Below are 19,548 nucleotides of genomic sequence, written 5' to 3' on the forward strand. Positions count from 1 at the left end.
GACGCAGCAGGCATGGAGGCAATGGGGGTAGTCTGCCTTCTAGAGTCAGGAGGCCCAGCTGCCTTTCATGGGGTCTGGGCACAGTTCCTCTCCACTCTGAGCCTGTGCAGCAGGGTGATACCTCCAGGAAGGGCTCTGTGCGGTTCAACTGAGGTCCTGTGGGCCAGGTGCTTATGGTGGTGCTGGGCACTTAGTAGGCCATCAGCAATGCTAACTCCCCTCTGCCGTCCTGGGGCCAAGGCAGCTGAGACTGTCATTAATCCATCCACCCAGCAGGTGCCCTCATGGCTTCATGCCATGCACGAAAATCTGGGGCTGTGGGGTGACTATGAAAGTAAAATCTCTTGAGATAAGTGCTGACCCAGGGTAGCTCTCTGAACTCGGGCCTCCATCCAGCTTCCCTGTCCATAAACAGGAATGATGACTTCCAACCTTGTGCACTCAGTCAGGGGAGGAAAAGTCCAGAGCCCTATCAGACAGGCAGAGATCCCTCAGAGGACGGGTGCCCACCGCCACGTTCAAGAGGACCGCTAAGACCGGATCGGGGCGGCTGCATGGAGCATGGTGTTTGGTTGGCAACTGCCCGTCTTCAGCATTGTCTCAACCAAGTGCTTGCAGCTTTGGAGACACGGCGTTATTCAGGTTCAAGGCTGAGTTCCACCACTCACCAGCTGTGTGGCCTTGAGAAGTTACTTAACCTCTCGGAGCCTCCATACCTCATGAGTAAAATGGGAATCATTCTACAGACCTCAAAAGCAAATCACATTATTTACTGGCCATTCCTGTTCTGTGAATCCTTCCCTGCAAACGTCCCTCTCCACCTTCCTGATTCCTTCCCCTAGCGTAAAAGCTGGAAGTGACCTCCTGTACCCTCAGGATGGCATAGCAATAGTCATTTTCCACTTTCTAGAAACTGCCCTAGGCCATTTTATTATTTTGACAAAAGCCCCAGATCTACCCAGACCGACCCTCACATTCATACGCACTGTGGTGCTAGGAAGACCAAGGACATTGTGATGAGTGATTATTGGCTAAGGTTATTTTTTCATATCCTGCTGGAAACCAAAGTATGGTCCTGGGCTTCTTATAAATATGAACCAAATAATCATCAGCAAGTAGCTCAGAGCACCCTCCAGAAGCTCTGCTGTGAAATCAAGACAGACCTGTCTCTACTGACTAATACTTTTTACGTTCACAGTCATTTAATTTTCTCCTTGGGCAGCCAGCTCAGACAAGGTTGGGTCCATCCTGGCATTGGATACACATTCTTTGGGCATTTACCATGAGCTGGGTTCTTAGCTAGACACCCAAGACGTGATATACAGAGACGATGACAGGCAGACAGAGGACGGACATGGAAGATGCCCTTGCAGGAGGGAGAGTATGGTGAGGAAAATGAACAAGAAGCAAAGGCCTGCAGGTGAGACAGGTGTTCACAGAGCAAGGGACAAGCCATCCCTTGACCTTGGCCAGGAGAGGTCCAGGCCCTGGGGACCTGGTAGGGGCCAATAGGCCTCGGCACAATGGCACCCTAGGTCTCAGGCCACCACAGCCAGCAGCGCCAAGAAGGCTCACAGAGGCATAGTGGGATTTTCTCATTTCAGTTGCCTGGTCCCTCTCCGTAAGTGGTCAGAACGGACAGCTAACGGGTGATGTACGAAAGATGTTACGGTTCGAACTCTACAGCCAAGAAGGAATTCTTGAGACATCTTTGGCTCAAAAAAGTGGTTTTATTAAAGCACGGGGACAGGACCTGTGAGTAGAAAGATCTGCACTGGGGTCGTGAGGAGCGACCGATCATACAGTGTCAAGTTTCTGAAACTGATTTATATAGTTTCAAGGAGGGGGTTAAGGAGAGCACAAGCTTCCCGGGTATTTTGGAAACCAGGTTCCAGGATCTGAATGGGGGCTAGCTATTGTTAGGAAAAGGTCATTTATTACTATTTGGTAAAAACTCAGTCATGAGGCTCTTCAGATGTATGTCAGTGGGCCATGTGCTTGGAGGATGATTGCCAACATGTATCTTGAAGGGTAGAGATAAAGGAAGTTGCCAAAGCAATTTTTGTATGTTAAAGTAGACTTACAGGAATCTGGGGGGTCAGGCTAAAATTGCCTTTTGCCCCCCCGGCAAAGCATTAACATCGAGGCAGCTGGGTTCTTTAGAGGAAGGTCACTCTGCCTGGTTCAAGGACATGTCAGGGGGTTATAGGTAGTAAGGAAATTTAAGCTTTCTTTTGCCTTTGTTTCCCACATTAATGGGCATGGATTTTTGCTTTGGGAAATGTGTCCAGGAATTTACTTCTCTTCATAGGGACTAGGAGAAAAAGAGCTGTGTAGAGGGGAAAGACTGAAGGTCCCACTGGAGGGAGGGGAACCCTATGTCCTGCTGCTTGCTGTGGGTGAAGCCAGCAGAAGCACTGGGGAGGGGCCTGGTGATTCAGTGGGTTAAGCGTCTGCCTTCTGCTCAGGTCATGATCCCAGTGTCCTAGGAGGGAATCCCACATCGGGCCTCCCTGCTCAGCAGGGAGCCTGCTTCTCCCTCTCCCTCTGCTGCTCCCCCTGCTTGTGCTCTCTCCCTCTCTGTCAAATAAATAAATAAATAAATAAATAAATAAATAAATAAAATCTTTGGGGAGGGGGGAGAAAAGCAGCACTGAGGAGTCTGAGTTGGGGGCATGTCCTGAACTGCCAGCAGATTTTAGGCTTTAGGATTTGTAGAAGAAAACTCAGTACTGTAATAGTATCTAAAAATAAATGGGCAACTACTGGAGTCTGATACTTATCTTAAAATAAAGGCAAAAAAGAATAAATAAATCGTGGTCCAGAAAAAAACAAACAAAACCAAAACAGGATCCAGGCAGTCAGAGCACATGGGGAGGAGTCATCCTACCTGCGGAGGCCCCAGGGTACCCCCTCTGAGAGGAGATAATTCTGCTCTAAAAGTGCCCCTCCCTGACCCTTGAATTCAACGCAGACTTGCCCCAGCACCGCCACCAGCAGCTCTCCTCCGGGGGTCACAGGGCTGAGAGCAAGCTCCTACCCTCAGACAGATTGGCAGCTCCAACGCACAGCGGAGTGGACCACGCGCTGGGCTCCGAAGGCGCTGGGAGAAGGGGTGGGGGCGCCAGAGCTGGTCTCAGCGCTGCCCCCGCAGACGCCCAGCCGAGCGCAGAACTCGTCCCACCTGCAGCCTGAACGCGGAGGTCGCATGTATCAGCGCACCCAGCGGAAAGATGAAGGAGAACCAACTTAAGAACAGTTAAAGCAATGGTGACCCTAGGGGTGTCACGGTGGGTAGTTTGGGGGGATCTAGTTATTGATGATTATTCTTAAGGGTTGGTGATCACGTGCAAAGCGTGCGAAGCGCCTCGCCGAAGGGGCTTGGTGCCGTTCCAGGTGGGAGGTGGCGTCGGAGGCGGGACCCAGGAGCCCATCTCCCGCCCGCAGCGCCCCAAGCCCGCAGCGCGCCCTCCGGGTGAGTCCGGGCGGCACCCGCGGCGCTCGGGCCGGATCCCCGGTGGCGCTCCTCTTGGACTTGGGCGGGGACAGGGCGGGCGGTGACCGCGGCTCCTCCCTCTTCGGCCCGGGGCTCCCCTACTCTTAACCCGCGCGCGGGGGCGCCCGGGCCACTGGGCTCCGCAGAGCAAGCGAGCGGTCAGCGCCAAGCCGGAGCCGCGCGCATCCAGTCCCGAGGCCGACGCCTGCACGCCGGCATGGCCCCCGCAGCGGCGTCGGGGGGCAGCACCCTGCCCAGCGGCTTCGCGGTCTTCACCACTTTCCCAGACCTGCTCTTCATCTTCGAGTTTGTGAGTGGCCGGCGCGTCGGTGCTGGGGAAGGGGCGGGATGGATGGTGGCGGCCGGATCCGCCTGCTGCACAGGTCCCCGGAGCATCGCGGTAGCAGGGCCAGACTGAGGAAAGTCTCTCTCCTCCTACCCACCCCCCGGTCGTTTGGCCCGCTTTAGACAAGGGCAACGGGGTAAACAGTCTCCAGGACCGAGGTGGAAAAACCAAATTCGCAGCGTGGGTCAAACGTTGGAAGCAGGCCTGAGTCCACTTGCTGTGAGCTGGTTTCAAAGCCGCGCTCCCAACTCGCTTCCCAGGAGCCGCGCAGAGTATGCCCTTGCAGGAGAGCGACGTCCTTGTAGAAGTGGCCAGCTTTTCCCAGGGTTAGGATTTCGTTTAAAAAAAAAAAAAAATCAGAAGAAACCTGAGTACGTATTGCCAACCGACGTCTGGAGATTGGGTTGATGTCGTAGGAGGAGCTGAATCTGGATTATTCTCTCTGGCCTTTGGAAGTTTCTGGCGAGTGAACGTACTTGCCACAACTTTGATCTGGAAATAGTAAATTAGGCCATCGTTTGCTGGCCACGGTCGTTTTGCCCTGTGCTGCGGGTGGGGGTAAGGGAGAGGGGCTGGCCTGAGCGGTCCTGCGCCCTGGCTGACCTTGAGCGGCAGGAACTCCACTGGTCCCTTCTCCAGCTGGAGCCGCGCTGTCTCCGCCGCGGGTGGCTACAGAAAGGGCTTCCCACGCCAGGCTCCTAGTAAGGGGACCACCGTGTAGGGACGGGTTCAGACCGCCCCCAGCCTAAACTCCGCAGGGGCCACAGACCCTTACCTGGGAGAGGGCGTGGTGTATTTACTCTGTGGGTGTGGTGCGTGCTGGCCACAGGGACTCCTTCCTGTCACCCCCGCTGCAGAAGTGGCTGCCTGGAGGGTTGGTTGGAAAAGAAACTGTCCAAACCTGACTGTTTAAAAACGGGACCCTGCTTCTTATTGTCTGACTGGAGGCAGGAGGGTGTGAACCGCAAAGCAAGCAGGTTCTGTTCTCCCTGGAGGGCTTGGGGGAAAAGGCTAAGAGGGCTGAGGCTGCGTGGGGGCACCCTGTCACTGAAGTTGTGTGAGTTGAATTGAGCCCAAACCTGGATGTATCCAGAGTGACTTCAAATCCTGGAGCTAGCCAGAATCAAGGAAGTGACATCTAGAAGAAACCCTGGACACCACTAAGCCCAGCCCCATCATTTGTGGATAGGGACACCCAGGTACAGAGGGGAGGGGCGTGCATTCACTGGAACGTTCTTTTCCCAAATGGCTCATCTGAGGTTCCATTCAGCAGTTAGCGTGTGCTTGCCCAAGGCTGGATTTCTGAAAAGAGCATAGAGACCCTATGACTTGGGAATGAGTACTCGGTGGTTCCTCCAGAGGCTGGAGCATTTACAAAAGCAGAGTTTCATAACCAAAAGAAATGATGGCTGATGGTGAGGTGTGATGGGGCAAGAGAGATTTTTAAGCAACAAAAGTCTTCCTCGTGTCTCTTAAATTGCCCTTGTGAGTGGCTTACTCTGCCTTTGTGGCTGTTTGAGGAGCACTAAAACAAGAATCAGGAGAGTGTGTTACTTGAGCTCCAGGCAGAAGATTCTGGCACACCATCTTCCTCTTGCTCTGATAAGAATGGGCTCAGGTGGCAGCAGGTGGTGGCAGGTGGTAGAGGTGGGGGGGAGGGGTGGCTTCACAGAAGGGATAAGCTCCTAGCACCCTCTGGTATCACAGCTTAGGGGGAGTGCCCCGGGGGGAGGAATAGCCCAACCAAGCAGGGCCATCTGCTGGGTGGGGACGATAGGATACATAGGATACCACCCCCAAAACCCAATAAATGAAAGTGGAAAGCTGGGTGTGGGAAATCTCAGAACCGTGGATTAGTGGAAATTTACTCCTCTGGGGGCACTTTTGTGACCTGAGATGGTAGGGGCTTCTAGAAGAAATCATTCTTTCTTGCTTGAAACACCTTCTCAGCTGTGTTAGAAGTGATTTTTTTTTCTCCTTAATGGCGCCTGGGTGGCTCAATTGGTTAAGCATCTGACTCTTGGTTTTGGCTTAGGTCATGATCTCTGTGTCCTGGGATCGAGCCCCGCCTGCGTTGGGCTCTGAGCTCAGCAGGGAGTCTGCTTGAGATTCTCTCTCTTTCTCTCCCTCTCCCTCTACTGCTCCCCTGCTCATGCCCTTGCATATGCATTCTCTCTCTCTCTCTCTCTCTCTCTCTCTTTCTCTCTCTCTCTCTCTCTCCCTCCCCGAGATGAATAAATAAATCTTTTTAAAAAGGGCGGGGCACCTGGGTGACTCAGTCTGTTAAGCATCTGACTCTTGATTTCGGCTCAGGTCATGATCTCAGGGTCATGAGATCAAGGCCGTGTCAGGCTCTGTGCTCAGCAGGGAGTCTGCTGGAGATTCTCTCTCCCTCTCCCTTTGCCTCTGCCCGGACTTCCGCTCCCTCTCTTAAAAATAAATAAATAAATCTTTAAAAAAAAAAGTGGTTTTTTTTTCTCCTTAACCTCGGCCCTACTCCCCGACCCCCCTTCCTTCCTCCCAACTTTCCAAGAGACCCCAGGTCTCTGAATCTCTTTCTTCCTCTCCAGAGTAGGGGTGCGCCGGCAGGGTGCCTGGGAGAGCAGAAAAGAAAGCAGACACTCCACATGGGTTGTAACATTGTAGAGAGTTAGGGGCATGTGTCTTGATGTGTGGAAAGAATAGTGAGTTAACGGACTCTGGGAGGGTTTTTTAAAATTACGCACTATTACAACTCAACAACAAAAAGACGCAACCCTGTTAGAAAATGTGCAGCAAACTTGAGTAGACATTTCTCCAAAGGAGCTGTACAAATGGCCCGTAAGCCATGAAAGAGACCCAGCGTCACTTGTCATTGGGAAAATGGAATAAAAACCGCAATGACGTACGATTTCACGTGAAATTACAGTGATTACTATTGAAAAAAAAAAAAACACAACAGAAAATAGCAAGTGTTGGCCAGGATGAAATTAGAAGCCTCATACACTGCTGGTGGAAACGTAACACGGTTCCTCTGCTTCTGGAAAACAGTTTGATGGTCCCTGAAAAAAGGAATTACCATACGACCCAGCAATTGCCTGGCTAGATTTTTAACCAAGAGAATTAAAAGCAGGGGCCTGAATAGGTGCGTGCACGTGCATGTTTGCAGCGGCGCTGTGCACAATAACAGGTGCAACAGCCCCAGTGCCGTGGGTGGACAGACGAACCGTGATCTCTCCGTACTGTGGAATATTCTGCAGCCACGGAAAGGAATACAGTACCGGTACGCGCTGCAGAGCTGATAAACGCTGAAAACACGGTGCTGAGTAAAAGAAGCCAGACACCAAAGGTCACGTATGGTACGATCCCATTCATGTAAAATACCCAGAACAGGCAAATCCATAGAGACAGGACACAACCCGGTGCTCTTCCAGGGACCGAGATGAGAGGGGGAACGGGGAGCAAGTGCTTCGTGGGAACGGGGTCTCCTTTTGGGGTGGTGAAAATGTTTTGAAGTTAGAGGGGGTGGTGCACAACATCGTGAATGTGTTAGATGCCATTGAAATGTCCATTTAGGATGGTTCGTTTTATGTAGACTTCCCTTAAGGTTTTTAAAGAACAGAAATTAAGAGATACTTCATAGTACAGAAACGTCACCCACATAATTGTCACTTCACTTTGTCAAATCTTAATATTTGTCCTGATTTACTTTTAGCATTTGGGAAATAAAGCTTTTCAGATGGCCTCTAAACCCTCTGGCCAGTCCACGATGATCTTGTCTTCCGCCCGTCCCCAAGACAATCCCTAGGCTGGCCGTGGTGTTCCTTACTCCCAAGCCGAGACTGCACACCTCCCCACGCGTGGGCTGTACGTGGCATTGTTTTATATGTTTTCACTTTATGAAAATACTAACGTCCCACAGGTTGACGCTGTTTCTCTGTTCTTCTCTGGATGGACATTTTGGTTGTTCTCAAGTGGTTGCTTTCTGCTAGTGGGGATAGCATGGCCAAGAACATTCTTGTATGTGCCCTGTTAGTTAGATGTGGGGAAGTCCTTCCCAGAACACACAGGGAAACTTCTGGTTCATAGGGAAGGCACATCTTCCTTTTCCCAGCTGATCCCACATCACTGTGCAAAAGGATGATTCCAGTGTATGTACTCCGGAAGCAGTTACCCAGAAGCTGATGAAGGATACTTAAGCTCAGGCCCCTTCCAAGACCCTGCCTTACTTTGTATTCTTTAATAAAAAAGGTCCCCAAATGGCACACGTTTCAAGCTAAACCTGGACCTTGCCAGCTCCCACTAGCAGGGTGTGAAAGTCCCCATTGTTCCTCATCCTTGCCACACGGGGTGGCATCAGAATTTGCAATTTTCTGCTAACCCAATGGGTGTGAAATGCTTGGTATGTTTTAAATCTGTAGTCCATTGAGTCGATTACTCACAATTCATACTCCCATTCCTGACCTCCCAATGGCCTGGGAGTCACAGATGCCAGCGTCCAAGGCCAACAGGGTGGAGCTCCCCTCCGCTCTCAAGGCAAGGAAACTGCTCACAGGGGCAGGGAAGGGTGGTGGCTCAGGGCAGGGGTGGGGGGGGCTGTATGGCAACCTCACCCTGGCCCAGCACCCCTATCGCAGACCTCTGAAACCTATAGGGCTGTGGCAGGAAGCGGAAGGCTGGCCCAGCCAGGTGCTGTGAGCCGCACAGGCGTATAGCTGTTGCAGGCAGTGCGGTCACAGGGGCACCCCATGTGGGCAGGCTCGCGGTGGAATGTCCTCTCCCAACAACTCCACCAGGGCCTTTGCTTCTGGCCTGTTCCCTTGTCCCCACCCAAGGAGGACTTCTCCTTTGGGGATCACAGTCTCTGCTTCCTCTTCCTCCTCTTCCCTTCTAAGCCAGGGGCTCTGTGACCCTTGGTCCACCATTCACAGAACAAGATGTGAACATAGGATGCTTTTTGTCTCAGCTCTGCCCAGGGCCAGAGGAAACATCTCTCACAAAGTGAGAGATGACCGAGGACTTTCAGAACTTGTGAAGGAAATGCCTGAAAACAGGTTATGAAACCATTAACTCAGCCCCCTCCTCCCCAGCCTGTCAGAGAGGAAAAGCCGCTGACAGAATGGCTGGGAGTGAAGAGAGACCCGGGGAATGCAGACAAGGAGAGGAAGAGCCAAGGCTCCTAGGGTGCACTTTTCGGGGTGCAAGTGGGGTGGGGGAGCCACCTGGGTGGGTTTGCATTCTCACAGTGAACTGGACACAGTAGTTACTCCCATGAGACTGTTTCTCTGACCCAAAGTGACTGGGGACTTTTATTATTTGAGAGTGACCAGACGAGTCCTGAGACCTGCCCTAGATTCTCACCAGCCTGGGGAACAGCCGCCCTACAGAGCCGGCACCAGGCGGAGAGGGTGGGGTGGGGGCAGGATGATGCAGCAGTTTTCTGGTGGGTGGTCCGCCTTCTGGTTACACTGAGAAGACAGCATGAGGACTCAGAGGAAAGTAATTTTTCAGAGCTGGGAGGGGGCAGGTGGTGGGGACTGGGAGGGGGAGGGAAGGGAGGTGGAGCGCAGCTTGCCCAGATAATTTGGTCTGAAGAGTGGCACTTCCTGCAGTGACAGCAAGTCCTGTCCAGGTTTTTTGCCTTTACCTAAACACCCACGATGAAGTTTTGCCCACAGCAGTAAGGATCGTGAACGGCCCTGTCCACTGAGCAGCCCTGGGCAAGGCCTGGTTCCCTTCTTCCCTTCTCTCCCCCAGGAAGTCAAGGGGCAGCTCAGAGCCACTGGGGAACTCCCAGCCCCTGGGTCTGCTTGTCAAAAACACACCCTGAGGGATCTGAGTCCCTAGGTTGAGGCTGGGCCCAAGAATCTGCATTTGCTAAGCCATTGATTCAGCAAGGTTTGGCGTGGCCATCAGTAGACCAGCCCACCTCCTTGACGTTTCCACTGGGGACAGGGTAGTGGAGATGGTTTTCAGTGAGAGGCTGGGGGAGAGAGCCAGATGCCCTAAAGGTTCTCCTGGGTTCAAGGCAGGCACCCTCTGTGCTCCTGACAAAATTTCCCTGCTGCCCCAGTCAGGGACCTCTTCTGTAGTCCCCAGGGAGTGCGGGCTGGCCCGGCTGGCTGGCCAGTGCAGGACGGTGGCTGAGCTTGGCCTTCACTGGCTGTGCCCGCTGACGGCTGTGCCCGCTGACTCCTGGCCCTGTGTCCTTGTCTTGTGTTGGGGGCCCCCCTCTGTAGCTGTTTAGAAGGGGGTAAAGACCCTGCCTGGCTTTTCTTCTTTCCTCCTCTCTAAAGGGGGGGGGGTGGGAAGAATTATACAGAGAGGTCTCTCAGGGGTTTGTTCTTGGAGTTGAGAAATGACTTTTCCGGTTTTTCAAGAACCAGAGGGCTGCTTTGATCAGGAGTCAGTGACTTGGAGCTGTTCTCTGGAAACTGCTGAGTGCGACGATGGGGCTCAACTCCCACGCGGTCACCCGGTCACCCGTATGTCATCACCACCACGCTACATCGAAAAAGGTTGCTTTTAAGCTTCCCATAGGTCACTCCCTGGCTTGATGCAGATGGGCTCATACCTAGGGCAGTAGGAGGCGTCCTCTCTGCCTGAGCCTGAGCCTTCGGGAGACAGGAGGAGGATTCCCTGGTGCCGCTACAGGGGAGGGGAGCGCTCACACTGGGCTAGGGGCCGAATTCATGGTTAAGCCCTGACCTCCACCCCCCACGCAAGCCTGTCGAGAGCTTCCTTTTTGAACTCTCAAGTATCAGTCCCCGGACAGACGTAGTGTTTTGGACCAAAGGCCACCAGGGGCAGACATAAGATCCTCCAGCAGGTGTTCTCGTCAGGGGCTGATGGACACGAGGACAGTGAGTGAGTGGCACCCCTTCCTCCAGAAGCACTAATGCCATGGGCAAGTGTAGGCTGACTCCTCACAGGCTTCAGACGGTTTCTGGGGGCCTAGAGTGGGTGCCTCGTACTCTCTGCATGCGCCCCCCCCCCACCTGCCTTCTACATCCTAGTGGAAAGGTCTAGCCCCTGGCTAGCTCCTGCTGGGCACCAGCAGCATGATTATTTCCCAGGGTAATGTCCTGGCGCTGACTTTGTGCCACGCCGAGCTCCAGGCTCTCTACCACTCCCACCTCATTAATAGCTAATGTTCTGCCCACACTGGGGCAAAACAACTCCCTAAGGCTCGAGAAAAATATGTAGGCACTAAAAGAAAAGCCTTGTCACCAGCCATCACACATTGATATGCACGGGCCCGGGCTGGGGAAGAGGCACAGCCAGTCTCAGCTGACCTGAAATTCCACACCAAAGCCCCGGATTCTTGTGAGAATCCAGTTGGGCTAGGAGGGAGGGGGCAGGAAGAGGAGGAGGGGGGAGAGGGCAGGAGGAGTACCCCCGAAACTCCTAGATCCAAGTTTGAAGAAGGCCCTCAGAAAACCAAGGGTGCAGGCTTTAAGGGGGTGGGGGAGTCCAGAAACCAAGCAGACAGGGAAGGACAGAAAGTGAAGCTGGCATCCTCACACCTGTTAGTAGGGGTCAGGGGTGGGGTGCAGCTCATGACAGATGTCCTGTTGATGGACCCAGGGATGAAAACCGCAGGCCTGTGCCTACAGAAGAGGGAGGGATGTCCTTCAGTGTTCTGATCTTTTGCTTGGTTTTTGGTCTTAAGCACAAACCTTGGTATTCTTTTCCTCTGAAAGAACAGAGCCTATTGAACAAGCGGAGGAGTGGGGGAGGGGAAGCCTGCTCCGGAAGCCACCTCCCTTGCAGTTCTCTTTAGACCCTGGGCGGCTGGGAGTTGGGGGAAGGGGGGTGCAGCTAATGGACTAGTCTCCTGTCATTCCACGTTGCTGTTGTCCTGGCCGTTTCCAAGGCGACCCTAGACAGGGGGCAGATTTCATGGTGAGCTGCTTGGGGGTTGCCTCGGGTAACTGCCTGACGCACGAGGATCTGGCCGAGGCTCCGCAACAAGCCTACGGGGCTGCTGCTCAGCGGCTGTGGGCATGGGAGCGGGCGACTGCGCCTCAGTTTCTGCATCAGTAAAATGGGGCTATAATAGCACCTACCTCAAGGATTGCTGTGAGGAAGAAGTGAATGAGTGTCGTATGCACAAAGCTCTTCAAACGACATGATGCATATAGTCACTTCTCACAGCTATTAAGTACAACTGTTATTAATTTACTAATGACTCAAACCCCTGCTCTGAGATCAACCGGCCAAGCCCTGCTGAAAGGGGGCAACTGCAGGATGGGGGCCGTAAGACCCCTCCTGTACCACCTTTTGCCTTAGATGCCCTTCTCAGGCAGGGGGTGAGGGAGATTTGGGAGTGGGTGGGGCTGTTGAGGGCACACTTGACTTGTCTCTGAGGTTGCCAAGTGCGGCACAGACACCAGCGTCTGCAGGGCCTCCCCAGAGCTGCTGGCCAGGGGCAGGGGATGTCTTCAGCCTCTCTCATGCACCACCCCGCCAGCTTGGTGCCGGGGTGGGTGGGGAGAGCTTTGTGAATTCTCAGTGCCCTGCAAACGGTTGTGTCTGCCCCAAGGGGAAGGAACCAGTTACCCGTGGACCTGGGAGTAAGCTTTCCAAAACTGGTTTGTCTTCGGTGTCAGTGTATTGCCATCTGGGAAGAGCATTGGTTCAGGAAGAGAGTGGCCTCTGGCACAAAAGAGTGCCCCCACCCCTCCCAGCCTCCATCCTGCCCTGTGGCCGGTGATAAGCCAAACAGGGCTGTATTGAGGGGCCTGACAGGAAGGGTTCCACCTCGCTTTTGTGTCTTAGGACTCTTTCCAGAACCAGCCCATAGTCCTCCGCTGGTCTCTATGTGAGGTGTTCCTTCAGTGCAGGTGGCATGGTGGGACTAAGTCCTCTCTCCTTGAGGCCTAGACTTCCCCAGTGCCTCCACCAGGAAGCCCACCCTGAGAGCACCCCTTTCCTGGCACTTGGCACCTGTACGGCAGGCCCTTGCTCGGCTTTGCCTCTTGCCTGGACCCTAAGTCTGTCTGTGTTCCTGGCACAGACCGTGCCCTCTGAAGCATTTTCTTAGCATGCCTCGGTGGGACAGGGGCTAACTGCTCTCCTCCCACCTGGCTGACATGAATCTCAAGAGGAGTCCCTGACTCCAGGGGCAGATGGAGGATGAAGCTGAGAGGCACCAGCGGCTCCCAAGAAAGAACCCCTAGGACCCTGGAAAGAAGCCCCGGACCTGTATGGCCTTCTCACTGCAGAGGGCACACACCTGTTTGTCTGTTCGCTCACCACGTTGTCACCATCGTGGTGACTCCCGTTAGTACCTCTTGTTTTTCTGGCACTGCAGCCACGCCCATCGGGTCTAACATTTCCCCGGATTTGCCCTCTTTCACAGGTGGCTTACTGGTATTCTTCATGGAACCTCCCGGTTTCTGTTTATCCTGCTGGGTAAAGCCCGTGGGTATAGGCGTGGTTAGGAAACTTTTCCAGCCAGACGAGGACACGCTTGTCTGAATGCCCCTCGCTCTGTGGACCCGAGAGAACTCTTCATACATTCAGGGTGGGTGACCGTCCTCTGCACAGGGAGGGAGTGATCGGTGGCCGGAGCTTAAAGCCAAGGTCTAGTGCGTACTGTGGGAGAGGTTTCCCCGGGACTTGGGGGAAGTGAGACCACAGGCTTGGACAGGGACCTCTTCTCAGTCCACCCCAACCCTGTTAATGTCTACTGCAGACCTGAACTCACCCCCTATCCCTTTGAATCTCAAGTCTCTATACTCCTCTTCACAAACAGACTCAAGGACCCCCGAGTCCTGGCCTTAGCTCCAGAGTAGATAAAGGGACACTATCTAAGCCTGCTTTGGGAGGAATAATGGCATGATGGGTCCCCCTGGAAGGATGAATCTGTTGATGAAGGGGCAGGGAAGGCAGAGCAACTTGCATAGGTAAACTGAGTCAGGTAACCTCAACACCACTCCTGGTGTTTGCCTTAAGAGTAACCTCAGAGGTCAGGCTCCCAATCGGCTGCCTTGTCAGTTAACAGAAGGGGCGGGGGTCTACACACGGAGAATCTTCAGACCCCTCCCCGCCCCAGACACCTCCTTAGGGCGTCTGTGCAAAGTGCTGGGCTCTGTCCCTGTCCTGGGCAGAGGTATTTAGCTGGTCACCCTCACTGGGGTCCCGACACTTTTACCAGGACCTGGTTCTGCCCTTAGTGGAGCCATGCTGCTCCAGTGGGGCCTGGCAGCAGGCCTGAAAGAGAGAGATGGACTCCCTACGTTAGTGGATGTCTTTGGATGAGGTCTGCCCCTGTGGGTGCACCTGCCTCAGTGCCGGCCATGGTCAGGAGCTCTCTCAGCGTCTGCTAAATGCGCGGATGACCAAATAAATGAGGGAGGGGGTGAGCAAGGGAGCAAGTGGAGGAAGCCTCTCCTTTGACTCACGGGGGGCTGATCTCCTCCACGCCAGGGAGGTGGGGCTCACACAAGAACCAGAGACGTTGGTGTAAATCCCACATCACCATCCCTCAGAACAGAAAGAGTCCTCAGCCTCCCTCTCAGACCTGTTTTCTGAAGAGAAGAGCCAAGGGATGTTTGGAGAAGGCTCCCACGTTGGGGGTCTTGTCTTGGTCTTTCCCTCCGAGCTCCCTCTGCACCTTCTCCTACCGCCTGGTGCTTATGTCCTCTTGACTTGACTTTGGTGCATTTCCCTCGTCTGCAATAGCACATCCAGAACCAGCCTCTACACACACACACACACACACACACACACACGCTCTCTAACTCACAGAATGATGAATCTGTTTAGCCACCCAGCACCTAGAGCTGGTCAAGCTTCTCGTAGAGCACACAGTTACTATGCTGGTCAGATCCCTACACAACTTGTCTTTCTGGCATTGCAATAACCCCTGACTGCTAAAATAGTCCAGCGAGTATAGACATTTCCCTCAACACAAATTGAGGTTGCCATTCCTGGTGGCCTCAAGAGAGCACCAAAGGGCTTGGAGCTCACAGCAGCTGGGACCCGTCTCATCGGGGGCGGCCATCTTTCCTTTTCCTTCCTAGGGAGATGATCTGCGGCCTGTCACCAAAGCGGCAGGACAGCGTAGCGTTGGGTGCACTGTCTACGTTCTGTAACCAGTTTCCTTTGCTTCTCGAGAGTTCAGATTGCAGACTCCTGTTCACACGTGCCCTCAGGAAACCCACGCCGTGCCCGAGAGCCGTTGGGAATTCTGACGCTGGACTCCCAAGGCGCCACACTACCGAGTGTGTATGTGGAAAGGCCTGCATTGGAAATCCTCTTTAGTTGACACCTTGACTTGTGACTGGGAAAATATCTGCTTGTGAAGACCCTGACAGAGTAAAATGGAGCCCCAGAAAAATATGCAGAGAATTCGAGCGATTCTCCTGCATTGACCTCAGTTATCCCAGCCGCGCAGGAAAACACTGGGCGATTGTGGATGTAGAGCTCTTTCAGTCCAGCACAAGCAGTGGAACCACCGTACGAATCTCAAGAATGTGCTGGAGGATTCCTTTTCCCCCTTTTGTAACCAAGGCTCATTGTTTGAAGGGGAGGCTCGCTCCTTTATGTCCTTTGTGTTTCCTTCCACAGTGGTAGCCACATTTTCCTCCACTTTTGATTTCTGCGAGATCATCTGTTTTTCTCCTTTTTGATGTTTTGGAAGTTATTTTTAAATTCTAGGTCCCAATATGGTTTGGAGTGGATAACTGTGCCTGTGGAGATCCTTAGACCTGCTGGAATTTTCACACGGTTACGGATGAGGCTTTGCCTCATCATAGGGCAGTTGAGACAGCAAGCACTCTGGCGCTCACCACGTGTCAGGCACTCCACAGACATAACCGCATTTCACCCCAACCCCATGGGGTGTGCACTGTTGTTATCACTGTTTTGCCGATAGGAAACAGAGAGGTTAACCGGCCACCCACCTGGTAAGTGGCAGAGCTGAGATTGAAACTTGGGAGCTCAGGCTCCAAAGTCTACACCCTTCCCCATGCTAGCCTGCCTCCTGTGGATTAATTCAGAAAGAAAAATTGGGAACCTTCTCTAAGTTTACACAAGAGCTCCCTCAAAGACTATCCCCTGAGGAATTTTATTTATTTTATTTTATTTTTTTACAAAAATCATTTGATTGGGCAGGCACACATATAAACTCTTCAAAGTCTTTGGAATTTTTTGGTCTGGTTTTGTGTATTACCCCTAGTTCTTAGGGAACCTCAACTCTGCTCAGCATCCCGAACTGGCCTGAATTAAAGATGGCTGGTTTCCTGTCCTGAAACACCAGGGATAGGGGCCTCAGATCACCAGCTCATTCCCATTCACAGACACCGAGGCTACACCCCTGCATCTGGAGGACACTGCAGGACAAGCTAACCTCACATTCAAGGCAAGACGGGGATTGAAGCTTAAGGAGAGGAGAGGAAAGGAGCTTTGCACTGAGAGCCCAGTCGGGACCCAGAGAGGTTGCCTCAGCTGGCATCGCTGGACCGCTGAGCGGGGCATCAGAGACAAGATCCACTTCTTATTCTATTTGACAGGAATGACCAGGACATAATCCAAGGGCTTGTGTTATGGAAACACCTTCTAAGGCTTTTGGCAAACAGCCTGGGATGTCTGTTCCATGAGCTCTAACTCTACTTCTCTCCACTTGAGCCAGACCCCGGGCGTTGGTGTCCCAGGCAATTCTAGCATAGAATGAGGGCTGCAAATGGTGTTAGTCCAGACCCACCACCATTTTCCAGCTTGGGATTCTGGGCCCCACCGAGAGAGTTCGATGCAGATAGATTCTCAGGCCACCCGACTTAGAGACTGTTTTCGGCAATCACCCTAGCCAGCTACAGTGTCTCTGTTATGGAGGACGGTGACCTGGTGTAGGCAGGGGGTGGTGGGAAGTCCCGCCTGCTGACAGAGATGAACAGAAATGGGGGCATGCCTCCACTTGGATGACTGTTTCCAAATGATCGCCTCTGAGTGCTTGCTGCCGGGGAGCTGGGAGCCACTTGGAGTTTTCTTTACAAAGGGAAATGCTTGAACCCTCACCTACCCCCTTCTCTTGACAAATATTTGGCCAGTGGGGTCCTGAGGTCAGGATGGGGTGGACTGCTCCCTGCCCGGGATGCCTTATCTCCCCAGGTGTGGGTGCTATGCTGCTCTCTCTGTTTGCTCTCTGCACACGTAGTAGGTGGAGTGGGGCGGGCACAGGCTTTGTCCCATGATTCACACTGAACCCCAGCTTTCCATGCAGCGGGGCCTTAAAGGCCTTCATGCCGGCCCAGAGATCAGTTCTGTCTCGAGTGTTGCCCCGTTGAGCCCCATCTTCAGCCACCCCTCCCCCCCAGTGACTAACTTATGCCCAGCTCCCTGGTTTTCTGAAGCCCTCACTGCTGCTTCTGCATCCTCTGGACTCGACTATACTATACTCTGTGATATTATATTATTATATTATGCACTCCTTCCTCCCCCTGGAAAGCACTCCTTGACCTTTGGGCCCGGTAAACCAGTTAGTCCAACTCTGCCTTCAAGTCTTGATCGGGGCCCTGCCCCAGCCCAGGCTGCTTTGCCCACTCAGGGCGGCTTATCACCCTGCCTTGTAAACTGGCAGCCACTGCTTCTGTCTCGGAGGGCTGTTGGCCTCGTGCGTGAACAGCATCTCACCCCCACGGTGGGGTGGCACTGGGCACAGCTCCACTCACATCCATAGTGTCACCCAGCGTGCGCCAGCCTGCAACGTGGAGACACAGCTGCACACTGCCGTTGGTAGACCAGGGAGCCGAGGCCCAAGAGCCTGACCCACGCTCCAGCCTCCTCCAGCCGCTTGGGTGGAGGGCCCTTCGCGGGGCTCCAGAGCCGCGGTGGGGCGCGGGGGAGCTGGCACGGGCCTGGAGGAGCGGAGCCTTCCCGCGTGCACAGCTGGTACAATGCGCATCGTGCCCTGGGCTTCGAACAGCAGCAGTGCCTGTTTCCAGGGCGTGGCTCACAGACCTCTGCTGGGAATCGACTCCTCGGCTGGTCAGCCCCGGCTTTTTTCACTCACCCCTCCTGTCCTCAGGGTTGCTCCGCCCCCACCCCAGCACCCCTCCCAGGCCATGCTCCCCGGAGGACCTGTCGGGCAGGGCTGGGAGGGCTAGAGGACAGGCCCCTGCCAGGGGCAAAACCCCCGGGGATTTAATCAGTTCATCTGTGCTGAGGACATGACCTTCACACGATGTGTAACTTTAAATACATTCCAGGGACAGACTGGGCTGGTCGTGTGCTTCCTTCGGGAACGTTCCTGGGAACCAGCGGCTCCTCCTCGATTTACAGCTTGGAGGCTCCGGAGAAATGTGTCCAGAGACACATTCACTCGGGGTCCCCCAAATGACAGGGGTCAGAATGGTTCGGTGGGGTGTGCTGGGATGGTAGAGATACTTTGTAAAAGTCCCCTTGAGAGAGAATTTCTCACCTTGAAAGACATTATGCTAAAGGAAAGAAGCCAGTCATAAAAGCCCATCTTTTATTATATGACTCAACTCCTGTGAAAGTTCCGAATAGGGAAATCTATAGAGACAGGAAGTAGGTTGATTAGTGGTCACTTAGGGATGGGAGGGAGGGAAGCGGGCGGTAGCTAAAGGGTACGGGGCTTCTTTTGAGTGATGAAAAGGTCCTAAAGTTGGTCTGGAGAGGATGATTGCACATACCTGTAAATATCCTCAAACCACTGAATTTTACAATTTAAACAGGCGAGTTGTCTAGTACATGAATTGTATCTCATTAAAGCTGTGTGTGAGAGAATTGCTTCCCACCATCTTACTATGAAACTTGCCCCTATAGACCAACCGTGCAAAGAAATAAAAAGCACAACTGTTAAAAGGACCTTCGCAAGGTCATATACCCAAAGGCAGGATAGGGTCCTGAGGTCTGCCAGGGGGCAGGGGGCTGGATTGAGCCCAGGGTGGGCTTTGCTCCTATGGACAGGTATTCTTACCACGGGCTCCAGGCATCTGAGAGAGAGAGAGAGAGAGAGACAGAGGATGCATTTTCCAGGGAGCTGGAACACAGCTTCATCAGACGTAAAAGCACACACCCGAAGCAGGTCAAGTGTCGGGATGAATCTCCAAGAGTCCCTCTGCACTGGACGCCAGAAGCTCAGCATCAGACCCGGGGCCACATCTAGCTAGCACACGCTCCGGACTCTATGGCAGGCGCTCCGGTCGGGGGCTCCACTCTGACCTCACCTTATTTTTCCTGCCTCTGATTCCCGACCAAGCCACACAGGGAGAAACCTAGCTGACAGAACAGCCTGAGAGCCGTCCTCTCAGATTTTGCCATTTCCTGGTGCCATCTGTGCATTAACTTACCTCATATGGTTTTTAGTTAATTTTGCCCAAAATAACCGTATCACTATCTTAAAAATAAAATCAAAACCAAGTTGGGCCTGGGAGCCCGTGCTCTAAGGGAGCTCCAGACCCCTGGCTCCACCCTGAGCCCTTCTTGCCTTAGAAAACCCAAAGAATTAAAAAAGAGAATTGTTTTCCCTGGTGTGGCATTCAGTGTTCATCAATGCCATGTCCACTGGACGCCTATGAGCACCTCCGGCCCCCTGGGTCCCTCGCAGGATTCCCTAACACAGTGCTCTCCCCTCCACACACAACGCATAAATCGTTCCAGTTTACCCATACCCACCTGACAGGAGGCCCTGAAGGCTGGTTAACTCAGACACTGGCGCACAGCTGGGACAGCTGTCCCACACCCAGGAGTGAGCCGT

The 19,548-nt window shown here is 53.5% G+C and overlaps 1 protein-coding gene across 2 annotated transcripts in view; it reads left to right on the plus strand.

Annotated features, from left to right (window-relative positions):
- The first annotated feature begins 3,609 nt into the window (after nucleotides 1–3,609).
- MALL (mal, T cell differentiation protein like) overlaps nucleotides 3,610–19,548 on the plus strand; it is a 28,855-nt gene continuing 12,916 nt past the window's right edge. The window contains exon 1 of one of the 2 annotated variants that reach the window (XM_048222753.2): nucleotides 3,610–3,806. In XM_048222753.2, the coding sequence (XP_048078710.1) occupies nucleotides 3,714–3,806 (93 nt within the window). In that variant the 5' untranslated portion in view covers nucleotides 3,610–3,713. The remainder of the gene's footprint in view (nucleotides 3,807–19,548) is intronic. The other variant, XM_026480170.4, reaches the window with a different exon arrangement.

This window comes from Ursus arctos, unplaced genomic scaffold (assembly GCF_023065955.2).
Source record: "Ursus arctos isolate Adak ecotype North America unplaced genomic scaffold, UrsArc2.0 scaffold_8, whole genome shotgun sequence".
NCBI lineage: Eukaryota > Metazoa > Chordata > Mammalia > Carnivora > Ursidae > Ursus > Ursus arctos.